The 15669-nt window shown below is 48.0% G+C and overlaps 9 protein-coding genes across 9 annotated transcripts; 5 read left to right on the top strand and 4 right to left on the bottom strand.

The window, feature by feature from the left end:
• Positions 1 to 40: 40 nt before the first annotated feature.
• PPTG_05174 (hypothetical protein) lies at positions 41 to 1392 on the bottom strand. The gene is made up of 2 exons (XM_008898673.1): positions 255 to 1392; positions 41 to 191 (listed from the first exon to the last, which is right to left on the bottom strand). Exons 1-2 carry the CDS (start codon positions 1353 to 1355, stop codon positions 99 to 101), a joined length of 1194 nt encoding a protein of 397 aa, XP_008896921.1. The 5' UTR covers positions 1356 to 1392; the 3' UTR covers positions 41 to 98.
• A 563-nt stretch (positions 1393 to 1955) lies between these two features.
• Positions 1956 to 3247, top strand: PPTG_05173 (hypothetical protein). Its single transcript, XM_008898672.1, has 2 exons — positions 1956 to 2659; positions 2739 to 3247. Exons 1-2 carry the CDS (start codon positions 2100 to 2102, stop codon positions 2935 to 2937), a joined length of 759 nt encoding a protein of 252 aa, XP_008896920.1. The 5' UTR covers positions 1956 to 2099; the 3' UTR covers positions 2938 to 3247.
• Positions 3248 to 3448: 201 nt separating this feature from the next.
• PPTG_05172 (hypothetical protein) lies at positions 3449 to 4199 on the top strand. The gene has a single exon (XM_008898671.1). The coding sequence runs from the start codon at positions 3541 to 3543 to the stop codon at positions 3916 to 3918; it is 378 nt and encodes a 125-aa protein (XP_008896919.1). The 5' UTR covers positions 3449 to 3540; the 3' UTR covers positions 3919 to 4199.
• On the bottom strand, positions 3965 to 5372 carry PPTG_05171 (hypothetical protein). The gene is made up of 7 exons (XM_008898670.1): positions 5269 to 5372; positions 5073 to 5177; positions 4866 to 4985; positions 4551 to 4798; positions 4397 to 4483; positions 4200 to 4321; positions 3965 to 4129 (listed from the first exon to the last, which is right to left on the bottom strand). The coding sequence occupies exons 1-7, from the start codon at positions 5327 to 5329 to the stop codon at positions 4069 to 4071; spliced, it is 804 nt and encodes a 267-aa protein (XP_008896918.1). The 5' UTR covers positions 5330 to 5372; the 3' UTR covers positions 3965 to 4068.
• Positions 5373 to 5432: 60 nt separating this feature from the next.
• PPTG_05170 (CMGC/CDK/CRK7 protein kinase) lies at positions 5433 to 8068 on the top strand. Its single transcript, XM_008898669.1, has 6 exons — positions 5433 to 5564; positions 5673 to 5754; positions 5821 to 5929; positions 6010 to 6118; positions 6188 to 6271; positions 6339 to 8068. Exons 1-6 carry the CDS (start codon positions 5476 to 5478, stop codon positions 7141 to 7143), a joined length of 1278 nt encoding a protein of 425 aa, XP_008896917.1. The 5' UTR covers positions 5433 to 5475; the 3' UTR covers positions 7144 to 8068.
• Positions 7235 to 8279, bottom strand: PPTG_05169 (hypothetical protein; the record flags this gene model as incomplete). The annotated part of the gene is made up of 6 exons (XM_008898668.1): positions 7235 to 7288; positions 7356 to 7403; positions 7469 to 7855; positions 7926 to 7991; positions 8066 to 8121; positions 8177 to 8279. 6 exons carry the CDS (start codon positions 8277 to 8279, stop codon positions 7235 to 7237), a joined length of 714 nt encoding a protein of 237 aa, XP_008896916.1.
• A 274-nt stretch (positions 8280 to 8553) lies between these two features.
• On the top strand, positions 8554 to 10934 carry PPTG_05168 (hypothetical protein; the record flags this gene model as incomplete). The annotated part of the gene is made up of 2 exons (XM_008898667.1): positions 8554 to 8715; positions 8770 to 10934. The coding sequence occupies 2 exons, from the start codon at positions 8554 to 8556 to the stop codon at positions 10867 to 10869; spliced, it is 2262 nt and encodes a 753-aa protein (XP_008896915.1). The 3' UTR covers positions 10870 to 10934.
• Positions 10935 to 11661: 727 nt separating this feature from the next.
• Positions 11662 to 12313, bottom strand: PPTG_05167 (hypothetical protein; the record flags this gene model as incomplete). Its single annotated transcript, XM_008898666.1, has 2 exons — positions 11662 to 11792; positions 11899 to 12313. The coding sequence occupies 2 exons, from the start codon at positions 12311 to 12313 to the stop codon at positions 11662 to 11664; spliced, it is 546 nt and encodes a 181-aa protein (XP_008896914.1).
• An 881-nt stretch (positions 12314 to 13194) lies between these two features.
• PPTG_05166 (hypothetical protein) lies at positions 13195 to 14413 on the top strand (the record flags this gene model as incomplete). Its single annotated transcript, XM_008898665.1, has 5 exons — positions 13195 to 13671; positions 13742 to 13855; positions 13917 to 14078; positions 14198 to 14278; positions 14315 to 14413. The coding sequence occupies 5 exons, from the start codon at positions 13195 to 13197 to the stop codon at positions 14411 to 14413; spliced, it is 933 nt and encodes a 310-aa protein (XP_008896913.1).
• Between the last annotated feature and the right edge of the window lie 1256 nt (positions 14414 to 15669).

Below are 15669 nucleotides of genomic sequence, written 5' to 3'. Positions count from 1 at the left end.
ATAGTACCGTGAAATATGGAATGATGACAGCAGAAAAAATCTGTGGAAAAGACAAGATAATTGAAGAAAAAAAACGCCGTGGGTGGATTTGAGTCTAGTTACGCGTCGGCCTTCTTTGATTTCTTCTTGGATGGAACAGCCAAGTAGTCATTCACTGAGGCAGCAGCCTTCGAGTCTGATGTCTTCGCGCTCTGTTAAAAAAAAAAATTAGAAAAGAACAATGAGTCTAGACAAATATCATAACTATCACCCACCTTCTGGCTGAGGAATTTCTGCTTAAGAGCCTCAACAGAAGTAGCTCGCTTGTTCTCCTCCTGCGCTTCGGCCTTTTGTTTCTTGCGCTTCTTGCTGGTTTCCTTCTCGCTGGGCGCAACATACTCGGCCATCTTGTCGGCCTTGCGCTTCTGCAGAACCTGTAGCTTCTCCTCGTGCTTCTTTGCCTTCTTCATAGCCTTGCGTTCATGCTCCTTCATGAAGTACTCACCGCTCTCGATCTCCTTGTCCACCTTGCTAGCCGTCGGTGCTGGCGGGAACGGAGTGTACTCCTTCTTCTCACGAACCTTCTTGGGCTTCTTGGTCTGCACGTTCTGCTTCTTAAACGTAGGCAAAAAGCGCTCCCAGTTCTCGTCTTTAAGCTTAGGGTCCTTGGCCAACTCACGCTTGATCATAAGACGCTTGACATTGTAGATCGGGTGCACGTTGGCAAAGCAGTCCTCTACGATCTTACGCACGTTGCGTAGACCATGGTAACTGCCCATAGCCGACACAGTGTTGCCCTGTACAAGCACGTAGCAGTTGGTGAGCAGCTCAATGGCCTTGAGCGTGGCTCCATCGGGGCCCACAAGACGCTGACGGCGCTTGACGAAGCGCTCCTTGTTGCGCACAAGGCCGCCAATCTTGATGATGTCGCACTGCACGTCGTCTTCTAAGATCTTAACCGCCTGGTTTACAGGGATACTACGCGCGAGCAGCTTAATGAGGTCGCGTGCTTTGAGCACAATGTATGGGTCCGTGGTCTTGCGCGTGGTGCGCACCGTCATACTGCCCTCCACTAGGTTGAGTTCGCATGAGACTTTGTGCGCATCTAGAGCCTTGGTGACAATAGGCCACACCTCACGCAGGTACTTTTCGCGGTACTTGGGGAAGAGCGTGGCGAACGAGCTCTCTTCCAGCAGACCGGGCATTTTGATCTTCTTGCCGGCATTCTTCTCGTCCTCTAACTCATCTTGCCAGGGATCGATCTTCCAGTGGTCAATGTCTTCGCTATCCCACGGCTTGTCTTTGCGGTGGTTCTTCTTTTCGCGAGCCTCTGCCTCCACGTGGTTGCGCGGCGCGTCTCCGTCAAATTGCTCCATCGTTCCCAAAAGTTGCGGAATGACTCGTTGATGGTCTGCCAGCCAAATTCGAGAACAGCTGGTTTCGTCTTTGAGTACTTTTTGCGAAGTATTTCTATCTTTTTCAGAGCATTTTGTGTTTTACGATTCTGATGAACTGGTAAGGACGAAAACTTTGATATAACTTTGGCGATCAGTGTCATTATACAGCTTTTTCAGCTTATTTTTTTTTCCTGCCACAGGATGAAGTTCGCCACCCGCGACAACAGGAAAAGATACTTTGTCAAGAGCAACGCCCAAATACTACATGTATCACCAGGATGACAATACTTAGTAGGAAACTACAAGCTCTAATTAAAAAGATAAGCTGAAGCTGCCTCAAATACCTAAGGCGAATCAAGCAGCGTGCCGAGCACTTCAGTACAAGCGATAGCTAAAATCCTAGTAATATTGTCGCATCAATTGTGCATTTTGATTCTCCATTTTATAGTCGCTCGAAAGACTTGCTCCTACCCCTATTAGGACACATCTCTTCGTTTCTCACAATGCGTCAAATTCTTCTTGGTGGCGTTCATGAGGACAGCAAAAATACGCCGCCATAGCGAAGAATTTCGGTACATTCGCACAGTATTGCTGCCTTGAAGTGGCAGCTTCGGATGTGCAAAGAACCTTCTCGTCGTGTGGCGCACATCATGCCGAGTGCGACGTTTCTCGTTGCTTGAATCCATCCAAACAGTTTCTAGCTCTTCCGAGACCCCTGAGGCCATGGCAGACTCGCAGGCGGCGCTTCCAGTGTGTGATCTTCGCCTCGACGTTGCCGAGCCAGAAGAGGAGGACGCGAGCAGAAACAGCCTCGCCAGTGGTGAGAGCAGCGCCGTGATCGTCAAGCCGCCGCCGCTTCAAGTGGCCGTAGCCGCTGACAGTATGCAGCATGCACCCAACACTGAGCTCGTGTACCCGTGGGTATCCACAGATCCAGACGCGGTCAGTATCATCACTGAGTCCACCATGATGACATCTCCGAAGCTTTGCACGATGGCGGTGCGCTCGGAGCCCGGCCCACGCGGGCACGATGGCGTCACGACGGCGCTGCTAGGAGGCAGCCCGCGTATCTTAAAGAACAACGTTAACGGCGGAATGGAGCAGCCACAAGGATATGGATCTATGCAGCGTCGGCATTCCATCTTGCGCATGAGTGCTAGCAAAACCTCGAGTGGCAACGGACTAAGGAAAAGCGCATCCGTGGAGTTCGTACTAGATCATGCGCACCAGCAAGCAGCGCGGAGTATTTACGCCAGCACATCTTCCATTGGACGAGAGCCACGGTACGCAAAATGAGAAGTGGATGGAAAAAGTATTGATCGTTTTTATAGCTGATTCTTGCCATGTGTGCCAACTATGCAGTCGACTAACATTCGAAGAGAAAGCGGCGCTGTACCGAGTTCGTCCTGACCTCGAGATTGACCCGGTTCCGTACTATAATGATCAACTCGAGGAGCTAAACCGACGGAATCAACGCCGCATCATCTTTGCCATGTTCGGTGGCATGATCTCCATCGTCTTGCTGCTCGTCTTCTTCTCCATGTGGGAGCAGAACAAGTGAATCGCCATACAATGTCTGCAATATTCGATGAATATAAAGGTAGCGATCGACAAATGTAGGGGATTGCGCCAACCCGACAGAGATGTGAATACCAGAGTGTCGCGAGGGGATATTCTAATGTACCCATAAAGTTGACGACTTCGGATGTGGTGAGTATAGCTCGGAGGCGAAGGGTGTCACTACACCAACCCAAGCACCACGCGCCAACGCGTAGTATTTCTATATCGTATAATATACTTGTAATGATCACATTTTATTTTACTACGTTGGGCTAGCCCAAGCCAAAATATATACAGCGATTCATCTACAATTGGATAGTGTTGTTGACGTCTGCAAATGATGATTAAGGCAGGCAATACAAGCAGGGAGCTGGTCACGACCGATGCCAACAGCGATGGAATCCACGGGATCTCGGTTCTCGCTCATTATTATCAAATTGCGAATTTTTCCATGAATTTCATAGCATACTTTCAAACTGACCAATCGGAGGCCCTCATTTATAGAATCCTGAACCACTGGGAAACAAGGAAGCTAAATTCGTAATTCTTAAATTCGGTCAATCATCTCTTCCATTCACCTCCAGACGCCAAGTTCCTACCTGCCATGCGTCTCATCACACACAACCTGCTCGTATGCAACAAGAAGGGCGTGGAGAATGGCTATCCACTTGCTATCGAGGCCGAGGAGGTGGAAGTCGTGGCCTGCGACTTCCAGGCCGCTTTCGTTCGCAAGATGCTGACCAAACTGGATTGGAATGCGTTCCTGACTGGTGCCAAGGCGCTGAAGCTCGCGGACGGCCTCCCAGAGACGCTTCCAAGCGCCGAAGAGGGGGCCACGGACGAAGAAACGCTACGCAAAATCCACCACGCGCTGCTGGAAGTGCACGTGAAGCAAGGCAAGCTCATGTGCCCCGAGTCTGGCCGTGCCTTCCCCATCATCGACGGCATCCCCAACATGCTGCTGAACGAGGACGAGGTCTAAGAACACAGCAGTCAATCCTCTAATAGATAGATACTGTATACACGAGTGTTCATTCCTTCGGATCGTACGAGCGTTGATATGCCAAAACTAGGTTCATTATTTTCTGTGCAGTAGCGTAAACGACGACTCTTTGCAGATGCAAACTGCGCATTAAATGACTAAATCTGCAGGCTTCCGGAAGTAATCCTTACTGTTCTTGAAGTTATCGTAGCTGCAATTCGAATACGAACACAAAGAGTTAGCTGGTTGTTTCAGAACAGTGAGGGAATGTCACCATGTACCGGTCATCGTCATCATCGTTATAATCGTCTTTGTCCGATGGTCCTAACTGTGCTACAGCCTTGATCCACTGGATTCGCAGCTCGAAGTCGCCTTCCTTCTGGTCAGCAATTGCAAAGCCAACCTACAGCAACACAGCAAACCTTGGATGAGTCTCCAAGTTGATTAACAGTAGCAGGTCAAATGGAGCGAGTCGTACGCTTTTGAGCTTGGAAGGATCAAGTTCTGTCTCATCGCCAAGCTTCACGAAGCCCTTGGCCGTCAACAAGAAGTCACGGAATGGCAGCTACAGAAGAAATTAACGATTAACATTAGATAAAAAGGCGACGCAAAACGGCAAAGCAAGCACGTACCGTAACATCCACCCACTCATTGGGCGGCGTCCGGATGAAGCCCATGTGCAAATTGAACGGGTTCCAGCTCTCCATTTGCACGTTCATGCGGTACTCGCGGCCGTCGGTCATAATTCGCATGGCAATTCCTTCGTACCCGTGAAGCAGCAGCTCTTGCGGCACAGACGCCCGCACAGCGCAGTAGCCACTCCGGACCACACCCACTTCCGTCGGCTGGCAGTCCATACTCAACCGTCCAGTAAATACCGCTACATGCACATCCCAGTATTCGAGTCAGCAATTGCAGCGTTAACAGCTTACAACATTCCAGCTCACCCGATGGCACATTATCCTGGTTCTTTACGTGGTGAATAAGCCTCTTGGAAGTCTGTTCATCTTCTGTTGTCTCCTCTGTCTGTTCGCCTTTGTAAAAGCCCCACTTGCACTCGGACAGTCCTACAAAACATCACACTTGAGTATCTGTACCACCGGAACAGCGTACATACAGCTTCATTCACGCAATTTCAGCTTCATATAACAGACCTCCAATCGATCTGTCACTTGACGCTGTCCAGTTGGCTACGGATTCCTTGGCGTTGAACAGGAAAATGTCCTTTTCTGGCTGCAGCTTTAGCTGGAAGCCAAGCGCTGTCGATTACATTGCACACAGACCACAATACGCAGTCACAGTCAGCACAATAGACAGCAACCGCCGCATAATAATCTGCAGTCAACGCACACTGCTTGGAGCTCAGAAGCGTCGCATTCATAGACGTCAGCGCCTTCCGCCACAGCCCCATGGTGACCGATTATGGCAAGCTTGGCTGTGAGGACAATATGGCACTCGAACTTAATTGAGTACATACAGGAACACGTCGACTTTCGTCCAATCAGACAAAAGGTCAGACATTTTTACGATCGGAATCGAGGTGCTCAAGGTCCTGCCATGAGTCTCCACTTGCCCAAGCACAACTGGGGCACTCGGGGCATGGACGCCTACGAGAAGCTGGAGTGTATCGGAGCAGGCACCTACGGGTACGTTGACGTCTTAATTTCGAGCTACAATTCACTACAGCCATCGTATTAAACTGTTAAAGAGAACCGTAGTTTTTTAGCTGACAATTGTATGTTGTATGGCTGTAGCCAAGTGTACATGGCCAAGGATAAGGCAACAGGAGAAGTGGTGGCCATCAAGAAGATCCGCAGTCTCAATGAAGTGCAGGGCGTGAGTTGGCAGCCATTTTTAAGGAGTAGTTGCTGGAAAACTGACGATTCTGATGATATGATGTAGCTGCCGGTGACCACAATTCGAGAGATTAAAGTGCTCAAGTGCCTTAACCACCCAAACATCGTGGACATGAAGGAAGTGGTGGTATCCTCTGAAAATGACGATGACGACTGTGAGAAATAATGTTCTTGCTTTTAGAAGTTTTAATAAAGTTGCGACGTGTTGCTAACTTTAATAATTCCTGGCTTGTAGCCGAGTTTACGGACAAGGATGAGCCTCTGGACTATTGTCACGGGTCCATATACTTGGTGTTGGAGTACCTGGAGCACGACTTGACGGGTCTTATTGACCGCCAACACCCGTGAGTTGCTACTATTGATTTAACTAAGGTTTAATTGCAACGAAACTGATAACTTGCTGTGTTTGACAGTTTTGACGATACTGAGATCAAGTGCTTGATGAAGCAGCTTCTGGACGTCATGAAGTACATGCATTCCATCGACATCATCCATCGGTATGTAATCAATATCGTTTCTGATACAACTAGGATTTCTTGTCTGCTAAGTATGCTTCGTGTACAGGGATATCAAGTGCTCCAACCTGTTGATGACGAGGGATCACATGCTTAAAGTGGCAGACTTTGGTCTGGCGCGCTCATTGCGTGGAGATCAGCTGTTTACGAACAAGGTGGTGACTCTGTGGTACCGTCCGCCGGAGCTGCTTCTTGGCGCCACCAGCTACGATGCCAGCATTGATATGTGGAGTATCGGTTGTGTGTTTGCCGAGTTGTATATCGGCCACCCGATCTTCCAAGGCAAGACGGAACTCGAGCAAATCACAAAGATTTTCGACATTTGCGGGACGCCAACGACCGAGTCGTGGCCCGACTACAAGTTCCTGACACATAGCAGCACATTCGTCCCTGATAAGCCCAAACCCAAGCGTCTACGCGAGTATTTGATGCGTGAAACCACAGCAAGAAAGAGGATATTGCCCAAAGGAACTCTCGAGTTGATCGAGGCGTTGCTAGTGCTGGACCCGGAGCAGCGGCTGACTGCTGGAGATTGCCTCAAAGCCCAATACTTCCAGGCTCGCCCGTATGCCCCAGACGACCCAAAGAAGCTGCCTCCCATCACAAACCTCCCTCCGTCGCACGAGTACCAGACCAAGAAGATCCGCCGTGAACAGGCAAAGCAGCTGAACGGAGGTGCTAACAACGGCAACAGTAATACTGGAGCCGGCGGACGAGCTTCGCGTCCAGTCAGTCCGAGCGGAGGTCGCTCGAAACAGAGCAATGCTAAGGAAGGAGCAGAAGTGACGGTGAAGACGGAGATCAAGAGAGAGGAAGACCCATCGTCTGCTAAAAAGCGACGACGTGTGCAATAAGGGCATTGAACCTAGACTCATGACTCGTAGAGCTTTGAAGCGGTACATGTAGCCAAAACGCCGATTTAATTGCGCATTTATGTAGAAGCTGTCAATGCGTGAGGTAGCGGTTCCTGGACGATGGCGACGGGACGGTCTTCTGAAGCTGAGGCACAGATCAAGCACAAATCAGCTACGGCCTATGAGAGAGCAGAGTGTTTGCGTTATTTTACCTGCAGCAGTAACGATGGATTCTTGGTCTTGACGATGCTGTTGACCTCCTGCAGCCACGATAACGTGTTAGCTATTATATGTTGCTAAGGTTTGTACGGAGACAGTGACGTACATGGAGTCGCGTCTGCAGCACTTGAAGACGTGACTTCATGGAGGTGTAGCGGAAGGTGATATGCTGACGAATCGTGTCCTCTGAAGCGCGCATGAAGTCGACAGAGAGCAGCTCAATGAACTTGTACTCCATGTTCTGGATAAAATCCAATCGCGCTCGACCATCCGCCTGCATGAGGTACACTGCGAGGTGGTTATGTGGCTCTTTGATGCAGTTATTGAGCATGCGGATCAGCACATTGGCGTAGTCTGTGAAGTCCACCATGAGCTTCTGCTGCTCCTGCATGGCGTGGAAACTCTCCAGGTCGCACGTGTGGGTGTACAGGAAGAACAAGTCACTCTCAGTCGAGAGCTCCACTCGAACCACGTGAATATCTGTATCACTTCCCTGCAATAATTCAAGACCGTAAAATTATCAGAACAGTATCTTTTGGTAAAGTTGTGAGGATTTTACGTACCAGAATTAAAATCTTAACCTTGATAGCCTCAAGCGTTCCGATCTGTTGTGGAGTATTATCGGCATCCTGTTCAAGCAAAAAGGAGATTAATCAAAATTTACTTGAAAGTTTGACATGGTATAGCAATATTACAATGTTACCTGAATTCGCAGCTCAAATGGTGTTTCTCGGTCGTAGATAACTCGAAACCCACCAGCTGCAGTACAAAGTCAACAATCGGGTCAAAGCAAATTAATAACTATTGGACGTACCTAGACTCGGATCCATTTCGTCGGTGCTGCTCACTGGTACGTGCGCTTCACTCTCTGCGCCATTGACATCCACATACCTGGATGAACCGGTGGAAGAAGCCATGCTTTAGCGGTTGGCGTTCGCTATTCACGCCCAAAATGCTCGGGCAGTTTTGATTTTTGGCACTTTGGGAATATCAAGGGTCGTTGATGCGAAACAACTACCGGGAGTACTTGCCTGCCTACCCATGCATGTCATGGTCGATCGCTAAAAATACGAAATACGGAGTTGGTGCGACGAAAATGGACCATGATGAGCTTTGGTTCTCTTACCGCGGCATCCTCACATCACTACGTTTAGAGATCTGCATTGAGTAGCGGAAGACGGGGATATATCGATGTCTCCAGGTCATGGCAGTAATGGACTCAAATTGGCGAGTAGTGCTCCCAGTAAATTAGAGTTCCAAGATGTCGACGAGAGTGACGCTATCACGTTAGACAACTTTGACGAGACTGATGCTATGGCTGACCCCATTTTGACCAGCCCACGCTCCATTGAGGTAACACTATACCCTGTTTCTCTCTGCTAATGTAGACTAATAATCGTTGATCAGGCTTGTCGGATGCTCGGTGTTGAGCCTGATGAACTCATTCAACGACCTCTTGAGTACTTTATCCGCTCATCGAAAGGTGGGAGGGCTGAGGATCGCGAATTTGTCAATAAACGAGCTGCGAGATACGAGAAGAACCGCCAAATCCAGCTTCGCAATGTACGAGTACAACGTCACGAGCTCATGCAGGCTCAACTGGATGGAGGTCACGGTAGTATGTCGCTGAGAACCCGTAGTTACTGTCACTCCCCAGTAGGGGCCGCTCGTCTGGGCTTTGGGACTTTGCCCAGTTGCTGCTTGGCTTCAGTGCAAGATTCTACCATGCTAGGACGAGAAAAACGAGAGCTTGAGCGAATTCAACAGCGTCAAGCTCTTGAACTACAGCAGATGCTTAACTTTGAGCTCAAGATGGCGGAGCTTCATCAAGAACGAGAGAGAAAAGAACGAGAACAGAAACGAAGAGAAGAACAGTTCGCTATGGAACGTACTAAACGACAACGAGAAGCTGACGAACAGCGACGTAAACGAGAGATAGAACGAGCCGAACAGCATCGTATTGAGCTCGAATTGGCTCGGAAACAAGCTCAGGAACAGCAGAAAGAAATCATGCGACGTGAACAGCGTGCTAAGCAGGAAGAAGCTCGCCGACAACGTGATGCTCAGCTGAGTGAACGAGAACGTCGACGACACCAGGAAGAAGCGAGGATTCAGAACGAGATGTATCAGCTCGCTCAAGAGCGAGAAGCGGCAAGGAAGTTGAGAGAAATGCAGGAGCGTGAAGAGAGATTGATACAAGAACGAGAGCGACAGAGACATCTTAAAGCTCGAGAACTAGCAGAGAAACAGGCACGAAACACAGCGCGAATCGCTAATGTACTACAAGAGAAAGACCTACAACGTAAGTATCAACTCGAAGAAGCTGCACGTAAGCAACAGCAGAGTGAAGAACGCCGTCAAGCGTTCGAAGAGGAGCGAAGAGTGAAAGAAGAAGAAGTACGACTTCAAGCACTGCGGAAGAAAGAGACGATCGAAGGCGTTCAACACCAGCTAGCGTTGATTGAAGAAGAACGTCGAGAGCGACTTAGAGAACAAGAACGACAAGCTCAGCTCCGACTGATGCAGCGTGAACGCGAGAAGCAGCAGCAGATCGAAGCTCAGCAACGTGAAGAGCGGAGATTGGAGAGTGAACGTCGTCGAGCTTATGAACGTATGGAATCACAACTCCACGAAAAACAGTCTGCTATCTTACGAAAGACTGAAGAGAAGGCGATGATAGCGCAGAGGATGCAGGAACAGAAGCACGCTTCGGTACGAGCTCGTCTTCAAGACGCAAAGCTACGCGAAGAAGAGATCCAATCCGCTCTAATGCGTAAGAACAAGCAGGACGAGTACCGTACCAACTTGCTGCTTTCTCGAATCGAGACGGATAATCACCGTATCCAGCACCTTAAGGAGCAGAGAGAAACCCTCCTTCGTCGTCGACAGCAGATTAAACAAATGGCTGAGCGTCAAAAGCACGAAATTCTCGAGAGTTTCTACAAGATGAAAGTCACCAAGAAGATGGAGTTACCCAAGCATATTACAGCAAATATGGTCGCTGTACGACCGCGATCTGCCTCTGCTACAGTGTTTACTACTCAATCAGTGGACGATTCGGTACTATCGAACCCAAGAACAACGCCAAGGACCAGTAGGAGACCGATGAGTGCTGTAGCAAGACGTCCACGTAGTGCTGCTACACGTCGTCGACCTGTTACCAGCCGAGATCGCAAGAGTCCGTCGGATTCGGACTCGTGTGCTGGCCCTTACAGTGCTGATGACGTGGAGAAAACCAAAGAAGTGGAAGAAAATGAAAAACGTGCTGTGATCAATGAACTTCGAAGACAACAGAACGAAGAATTGTTGAAGGTATTGGAGGAAGAACATCACGCTGAAGAGCAGCGGGAACATCTACTACGACAGGCAAATGCTGCTCGTCGTGAACGTGTGCGGATGGAGAAACTTTTCGATAAGGAACGAGCTCTCGCGAGTGAACGGATCATGCAGCTTACTGATCGCCACGAACGAGCGTTGGCAGCTAAGATGGGTGAACTTCGAAGTTAAACAGATTCGATTTAAAAGCACCGGAAGTAATCACACTGTCGCCGTCGGGAACACTTTTTCTCTAGTGAGCAGACTAGTTACTCCAGCCACGCAATCTCAGTAGTTGATGGTTAGATCCGTCACAACTTGCGCATAAAGCTACTCAACAATGCAGCATTAAATGTGCTAAGACATGGACGAACTACGCACCGGTAACGCATTTCAGTCATTTGTTAGTTTTTTATTTTTCCAAAAACCTTCTACTTCGAAGCACACGTCTCCCACGATCAGCATAAATCACAGTCAAGTCCGTGCCAGGAAGAAGAGCAGAATCTCAGCAACCAATATCCAATGAGTTTGCTCGAACTAGCACGAGAGGTAACCAGACCTGATAAAAGGGATATCTCTTCTCTTCAGTGTCGGATTTAACAAAAAAAAAAAAGAGAAACAGGTAAGACATCAAAATTCACAATGCTTGCCTACCTTGATAAGCTTAAGAACGGTAGTGACTCGAGACGGGAAATGACGTCTAGTGGATCATTAGCGGCTTCATAGCAACCTTGGAAAATCTCAACGGCCGAACCCAAGTCTCGATCATCCCAATGGCGGATAGGACTCGGTTTTTCACGATGGAAATAGTAGAAGCAGAGAGCACGCCGACATCTCCGACTTCCAAAGGCCTTGTTGGTCTCTAGTAGACCTTTTTGCTTTAATTGAAGAGTTATTACGGCTACGTCACAGCGTCTGATGATACCGGAAGGTAAGTAAGCAGCTTAATCGCTCTTGGTGACGTGATGTCGGTTGCGTGAACCATTACATAAAGAAACTAAGAACAACGCCAAAGATCAATAGAAGACCGATGAGTGCGGTAGCGAGACGTAGTGCTGCTACTCGTCGTCGACCTGTTACCAGCCGATGCTGTAGAACACGACTCCGAATCACAGCTAACATACAAAATATTAACTACTACTTCCTCTGTCCGAAAATATAAGGCAGTCCCTGTAATTCTGTTGTCCGGAAATATAAGAATTAAGTGCGTGTATCCATTACTTATTTCAACTGAACCGAACTTAGCCTGGTAGTAGTCGTGTAACGTAGACTTTGCAATACCGAGACTACTCGCCAAAGTACGGATGTCGGTTCTGTCTTCCAGGGGAAAAAGTTCGATGGCCTCGTTGAGTTGGACGCGGAACTCCAACGTCAACCGTGACTTACGGCCACTTCGACCCTTTCTACCGCTCTCGTAGTCGATAGGAGCTCCTGCTTGAATGGCCTTAACCGATCGATGCCACAATCGCGAGATCTGAGCGTCTCCACAAGGGTATTTAGTCGCACAAGCTTTAATGGCGCCTTGAGGAGGGGATAGCTCGGTACTAACACTCAGGAGGTAGGCGATAACTTCAGCACGCTCGGCTGGGGTAAGGTTCTTGCGGGTGCGGCACTTTAGAGCGGTGGGAATAGCCATGGGTAGGAACGACGAAGGAAAAAGGTAGAGTGGGGTGAAGTGGCACTGTTCCGGAGATCGTAACTTTACTTCTAGCCAACGAATTTATTCGTGAAACCCACCAATCGCATCATTACGCGGAGCGCCTTACTATTAGCCAATTAATGAACCTTCATACGATGATTTGAGCTTAAAAATGAAATTTTTGGACAAACTGCCGTATATTTTCGGACGGAGGAAGTACTACTAGTAAGTAAATAAAATTAACCCACCATCAGTCTATTTCAACAAAAATTACAAGACGATTCTAATATTGATCGCCATTGGTACCTCGATTGAACTTGATTGTTCACCCCATCGGAAAGTTTAGATTTGTGACGTTTGTTCACAGAGTGATGGTCACCAGGGATCCCGAAAAATGCATTGACGGAAAATACAATACAATAACCGGGCTAAAATTATTTACTTTCCTAAATATCCACATTAATACAATTATTCACGGATATAATCAGATTCCAGTAGTTACGAATTTTCAACTCAGCGCAGCCAGCCAGCTTTGGTTGGCTGCCAGTGATGGATCGAAACCCCAACGCCTTCAGACCTCACTTTCCATTTCTCCGATGGCAACGCAAAACTACACGAACGCCCGTATAGCGAGCTTCTACTACACGGCTGTGGTCGACACTGCGGTTTTAGCATGCAGTTTACGCAGGGAATATATTGCAGTTATTGATTTCTTCTGGATCTTGCACTGCATTACTTATTTATCTGTCTTCAAAGTTGCACGGCATTATTTACGAGCACATGAGGTTTTGTATCAATGAAAATGCCGTATTCGGCATCCCTGATGGTCACAACTTCATTTTTCGGGATCGGGGTTCTCATTTTCTTTTCTCACAAAAATGTCGAGTGGTTTGTATGCGGCGTACCAGCGGCAAGAGCGGCTACGGCTGAAGCGCCATCGATCGGAGAATCGTGAATATACTCGTAGTACAAGACAGAAGACAAGTCAGTCGCAAAATATCCTGTCTCTCATTTTCCAGGTTACTGACGAGAACGTCGAGCTGAGTATGAGGCTCAACCTGGCCGTGGAACTAAGAGAAAAGATGTTTCGACTATATGTGGATGAGGTCGTGGAATTGATGAGAACGCAGCATCCTCTGGTTATGAAACTCGCAAATGCACTGCTGCGCACAGCCTACGTTCCATTGCAGCAGTTGTTCTTCATGTCGTTGACGAGTTTACTCAGTACTCTGAATTCCGGGCGCAGTGAGCAGACTACCATTGTGCGAGAGCGTGTTTGTGACAGTATAGGACATTTAGACGCAGTTTTGCTCATCGCTTTGTCAGTGGATGACGTTGTTGGAGTGATCGACCCGGTACGTCGATAGACTAGAACACAAGAAACGAATATGACGCTGGCTTGTGCTGCGGTTGCTGTTTGACCAGGGAAAAGCGTTGTGGGTGCGGGAGCAAGTGAACGCGCTGAATAGAAGCACCAAGGTATGTCGAACGTACATTGTACGGAAGTGTTGGATCTCTTCTTGTGGGAAAGACAAGATGGTACGGTAGTTGTTAGTTATGCATGATTATTTTGTGGATTTACTTACTAATTGTCGAGTAGATGCCAACTACAGTTGACAAATGGCTTGATTTTGGGGAAACCATGCTGACATTTTACCACCAGCTACCACTGGAGACCATTCTGTATAACATTCCGTATACGTGTCTGGAGACACTTGAGTTCGACGAAACCATAACCTTAGCGCTAATCTTCGTCAAACAGGTAATTGATCTCGCTGGAATTAACCTTATTGCCTTCGTGGTGGATTCTACGGCAAGTTTTTCTTACTTCCTATTCCTTCGTGTCTTGCCTTTGATACTAAACAATGTGTTTTTATGCAGGATTTTACCGAGTTTAAAGATACTCTATGTTCGATGAAACCTGAAGGAGTCAAGATTCTATCTACCCCAGATCTTGAACGGGTACGCAGCACCTTTTATTTAAAAATTAGCTGATAGCGAGTACTTCATTCTGTTGAATATCTGATCCGATTTTGTTTATATTCGACCACCGGCGCAACCCACGGCAACAACTTTTCAGCATCGCGTCGTAGCTAATGAACGAACACAACCTCTAAGCCCAATTACTCACAAAACGATCCCAACACCACCAACGATTTCTCCTGTGGCAAAACCCGATGAGCCTGACCCCAAACGTACAAGGTCATTGCCTACTCGATCGGTGAGTCTTCCGGGCGGTACCAGATTGCAGACAAATCTTCGGAGTGCTGACACACTTCAGCCAAGGAATCGGCGAGCTAGCGAGGAAACTACACAGATCACAGAATGGCAACAGCGTGCGCCAGAGACATCGATGGAAGTTGCAAGTTTGAATGACAAGGCCTAGTTCTTCGATCTGTAACAAATTCTCAACCAGTGCGCCAGAGTTCGGCCGCTTCGTTAGAAGTGGTGCCTACCCGCTTTACTCTATCACACATATCACGGAACCTTGCTTTTTGGAACCGACTTCGCGGCTTGTTACAGGCTTTAACCAACGGGTTACCGCGGAGACCTATTCTACTAGACAGTGGTTTCACTAGCCCAACAAACGACTTGACAAGAGCAAAAGCAGAGTGCCTCAGAGACCTGAGAGAAAGCATGGGATACGTTGAGCCGGAGTCAATTACAGTGGTACACTTGTCGTATTGGTTGATGCTCGTGATAGCAATTCTAGTCATTATACCCTGGGTGATCCAGTTGGCTCATTGACAGGGAGTTGAGATGCACCGAATCTTCCAAACACAATATAACAAACGCTAAATACACGACGCCCATGCTGTAATGGAACTGTAATTGGCCTCTGGAGCCAAGATGGAAGCGTTCAATCATTAACCACAAACAAATCGTTTGGAACGCGATATACTGTGTGTGAATATGATATGATATGAAAGTGCTACAGGCAACGTTATGGAACGAATTAATGCCATTTTAACTAAGATGGGTTCGATGGCTTCCAAATATGGTTCGATTTTCATGTTTCTAGCTGATTGATCATCGGCTGGACGCTTCGACTCATTCTTCAGAACCAGCAAGTGAACTTGATTCTTACCCGGTATATAATTCTCCCCAAAGCACTTGGGGTTATTGGGGAAACTACCACGCCCCACTGCTTGAAGCCATGTGGAGATCCATGCTCATCGAAGCGTTGCGGATGTCCATGGTCGTCGTTCAGCGCTGCTGCTTCATCCATAGTTAGCCAGTCGCTCCCCTTTTTCGTCAGGAAGTGCAGTAAGGTCCAGTGCACTCACCAGCAATAACACAATCTCCAAACCTTGGAGATATTTTATGTCGATACATGTATTATAACGTATAAT

This window comes from Phytophthora parasitica, assembly GCF_000247585.1.
Source record: "Phytophthora parasitica INRA-310 unplaced genomic scaffold supercont2.7, whole genome shotgun sequence".
Classification (NCBI taxonomy): Eukaryota; Oomycota; class Peronosporomycetes; order Peronosporales; family Peronosporaceae; genus Phytophthora; species Phytophthora nicotianae.
This window is presented reverse-complemented; position numbering and strand designations above follow the sequence as displayed.

What these genes read in the sequence shown, in the direction of transcription:
- PPTG_05173 (XM_008898672.1), top strand. Translation starts at nt 2,100, where the DNA reads ATGGCAGACTCGCAGGCGGCGCTTCCAGTGTGTGATCTTCGCCTCGAC. An exon ending in TCCATTGGACGAGAGCCACG is followed by an intron (nt 2,660 to 2,738) that starts GTACGCAAAATG and finishes CCAACTATGCAG; the next exon opens with TCGACTAACATTCGAAGAGA.
- PPTG_05172 (XM_008898671.1), top strand. Translation starts at nt 3,541, where the DNA reads ATGCGTCTCATCACACACAACCTGCTCGTATGCAACAAGAAGGGCGTG.
- PPTG_05171 (XM_008898670.1), bottom strand. Translation starts at nt 5,329, where the DNA reads ATGGGGCTGTGGCGGAAGGCGCTGACGTCTATGAATGCGACGCTTCTG. An exon ending in AAGTGACAGATCGATTGGAG is followed by an intron (nt 4,986 to 5,072) that starts GTCTGTTATATG and finishes GATGTTTTGTAG; the next exon opens with GACTGTCCGAGTGCAAGTGG. An exon ending in CCAGGATAATGTGCCATCGG is followed by an intron (nt 4,799 to 4,865) that starts GTGAGCTGGAAT and finishes ATGTGCATGTAG; the next exon opens with CGGTATTTACTGGACGGTTG.
- PPTG_05174 (XM_008898673.1), bottom strand. Translation starts at nt 1,355, where the DNA reads ATGGAGCAATTTGACGGAGACGCGCCGCGCAACCACGTGGAGGCAGAG. An exon ending in AGAAATTCCTCAGCCAGAAG is followed by an intron (nt 192 to 254) that starts GTGGGTGATAGT and finishes TTTTTTTAACAG; the next exon opens with AGCGCGAAGACATCAGACTC.
- PPTG_05170 (XM_008898669.1), top strand. Translation starts at nt 5,476, where the DNA reads ATGAGTCTCCACTTGCCCAAGCACAACTGGGGCACTCGGGGCATGGAC. An exon ending in ATCGGAGCAGGCACCTACGG is followed by an intron (nt 5,565 to 5,672) that starts GTACGTTGACGT and finishes GTATGGCTGTAG; the next exon opens with CCAAGTGTACATGGCCAAGG. An exon ending in TGAAAATGACGATGACGACT is followed by an intron (nt 5,930 to 6,009) that starts GTGAGAAATAAT and finishes CCTGGCTTGTAG; the next exon opens with CCGAGTTTACGGACAAGGAT.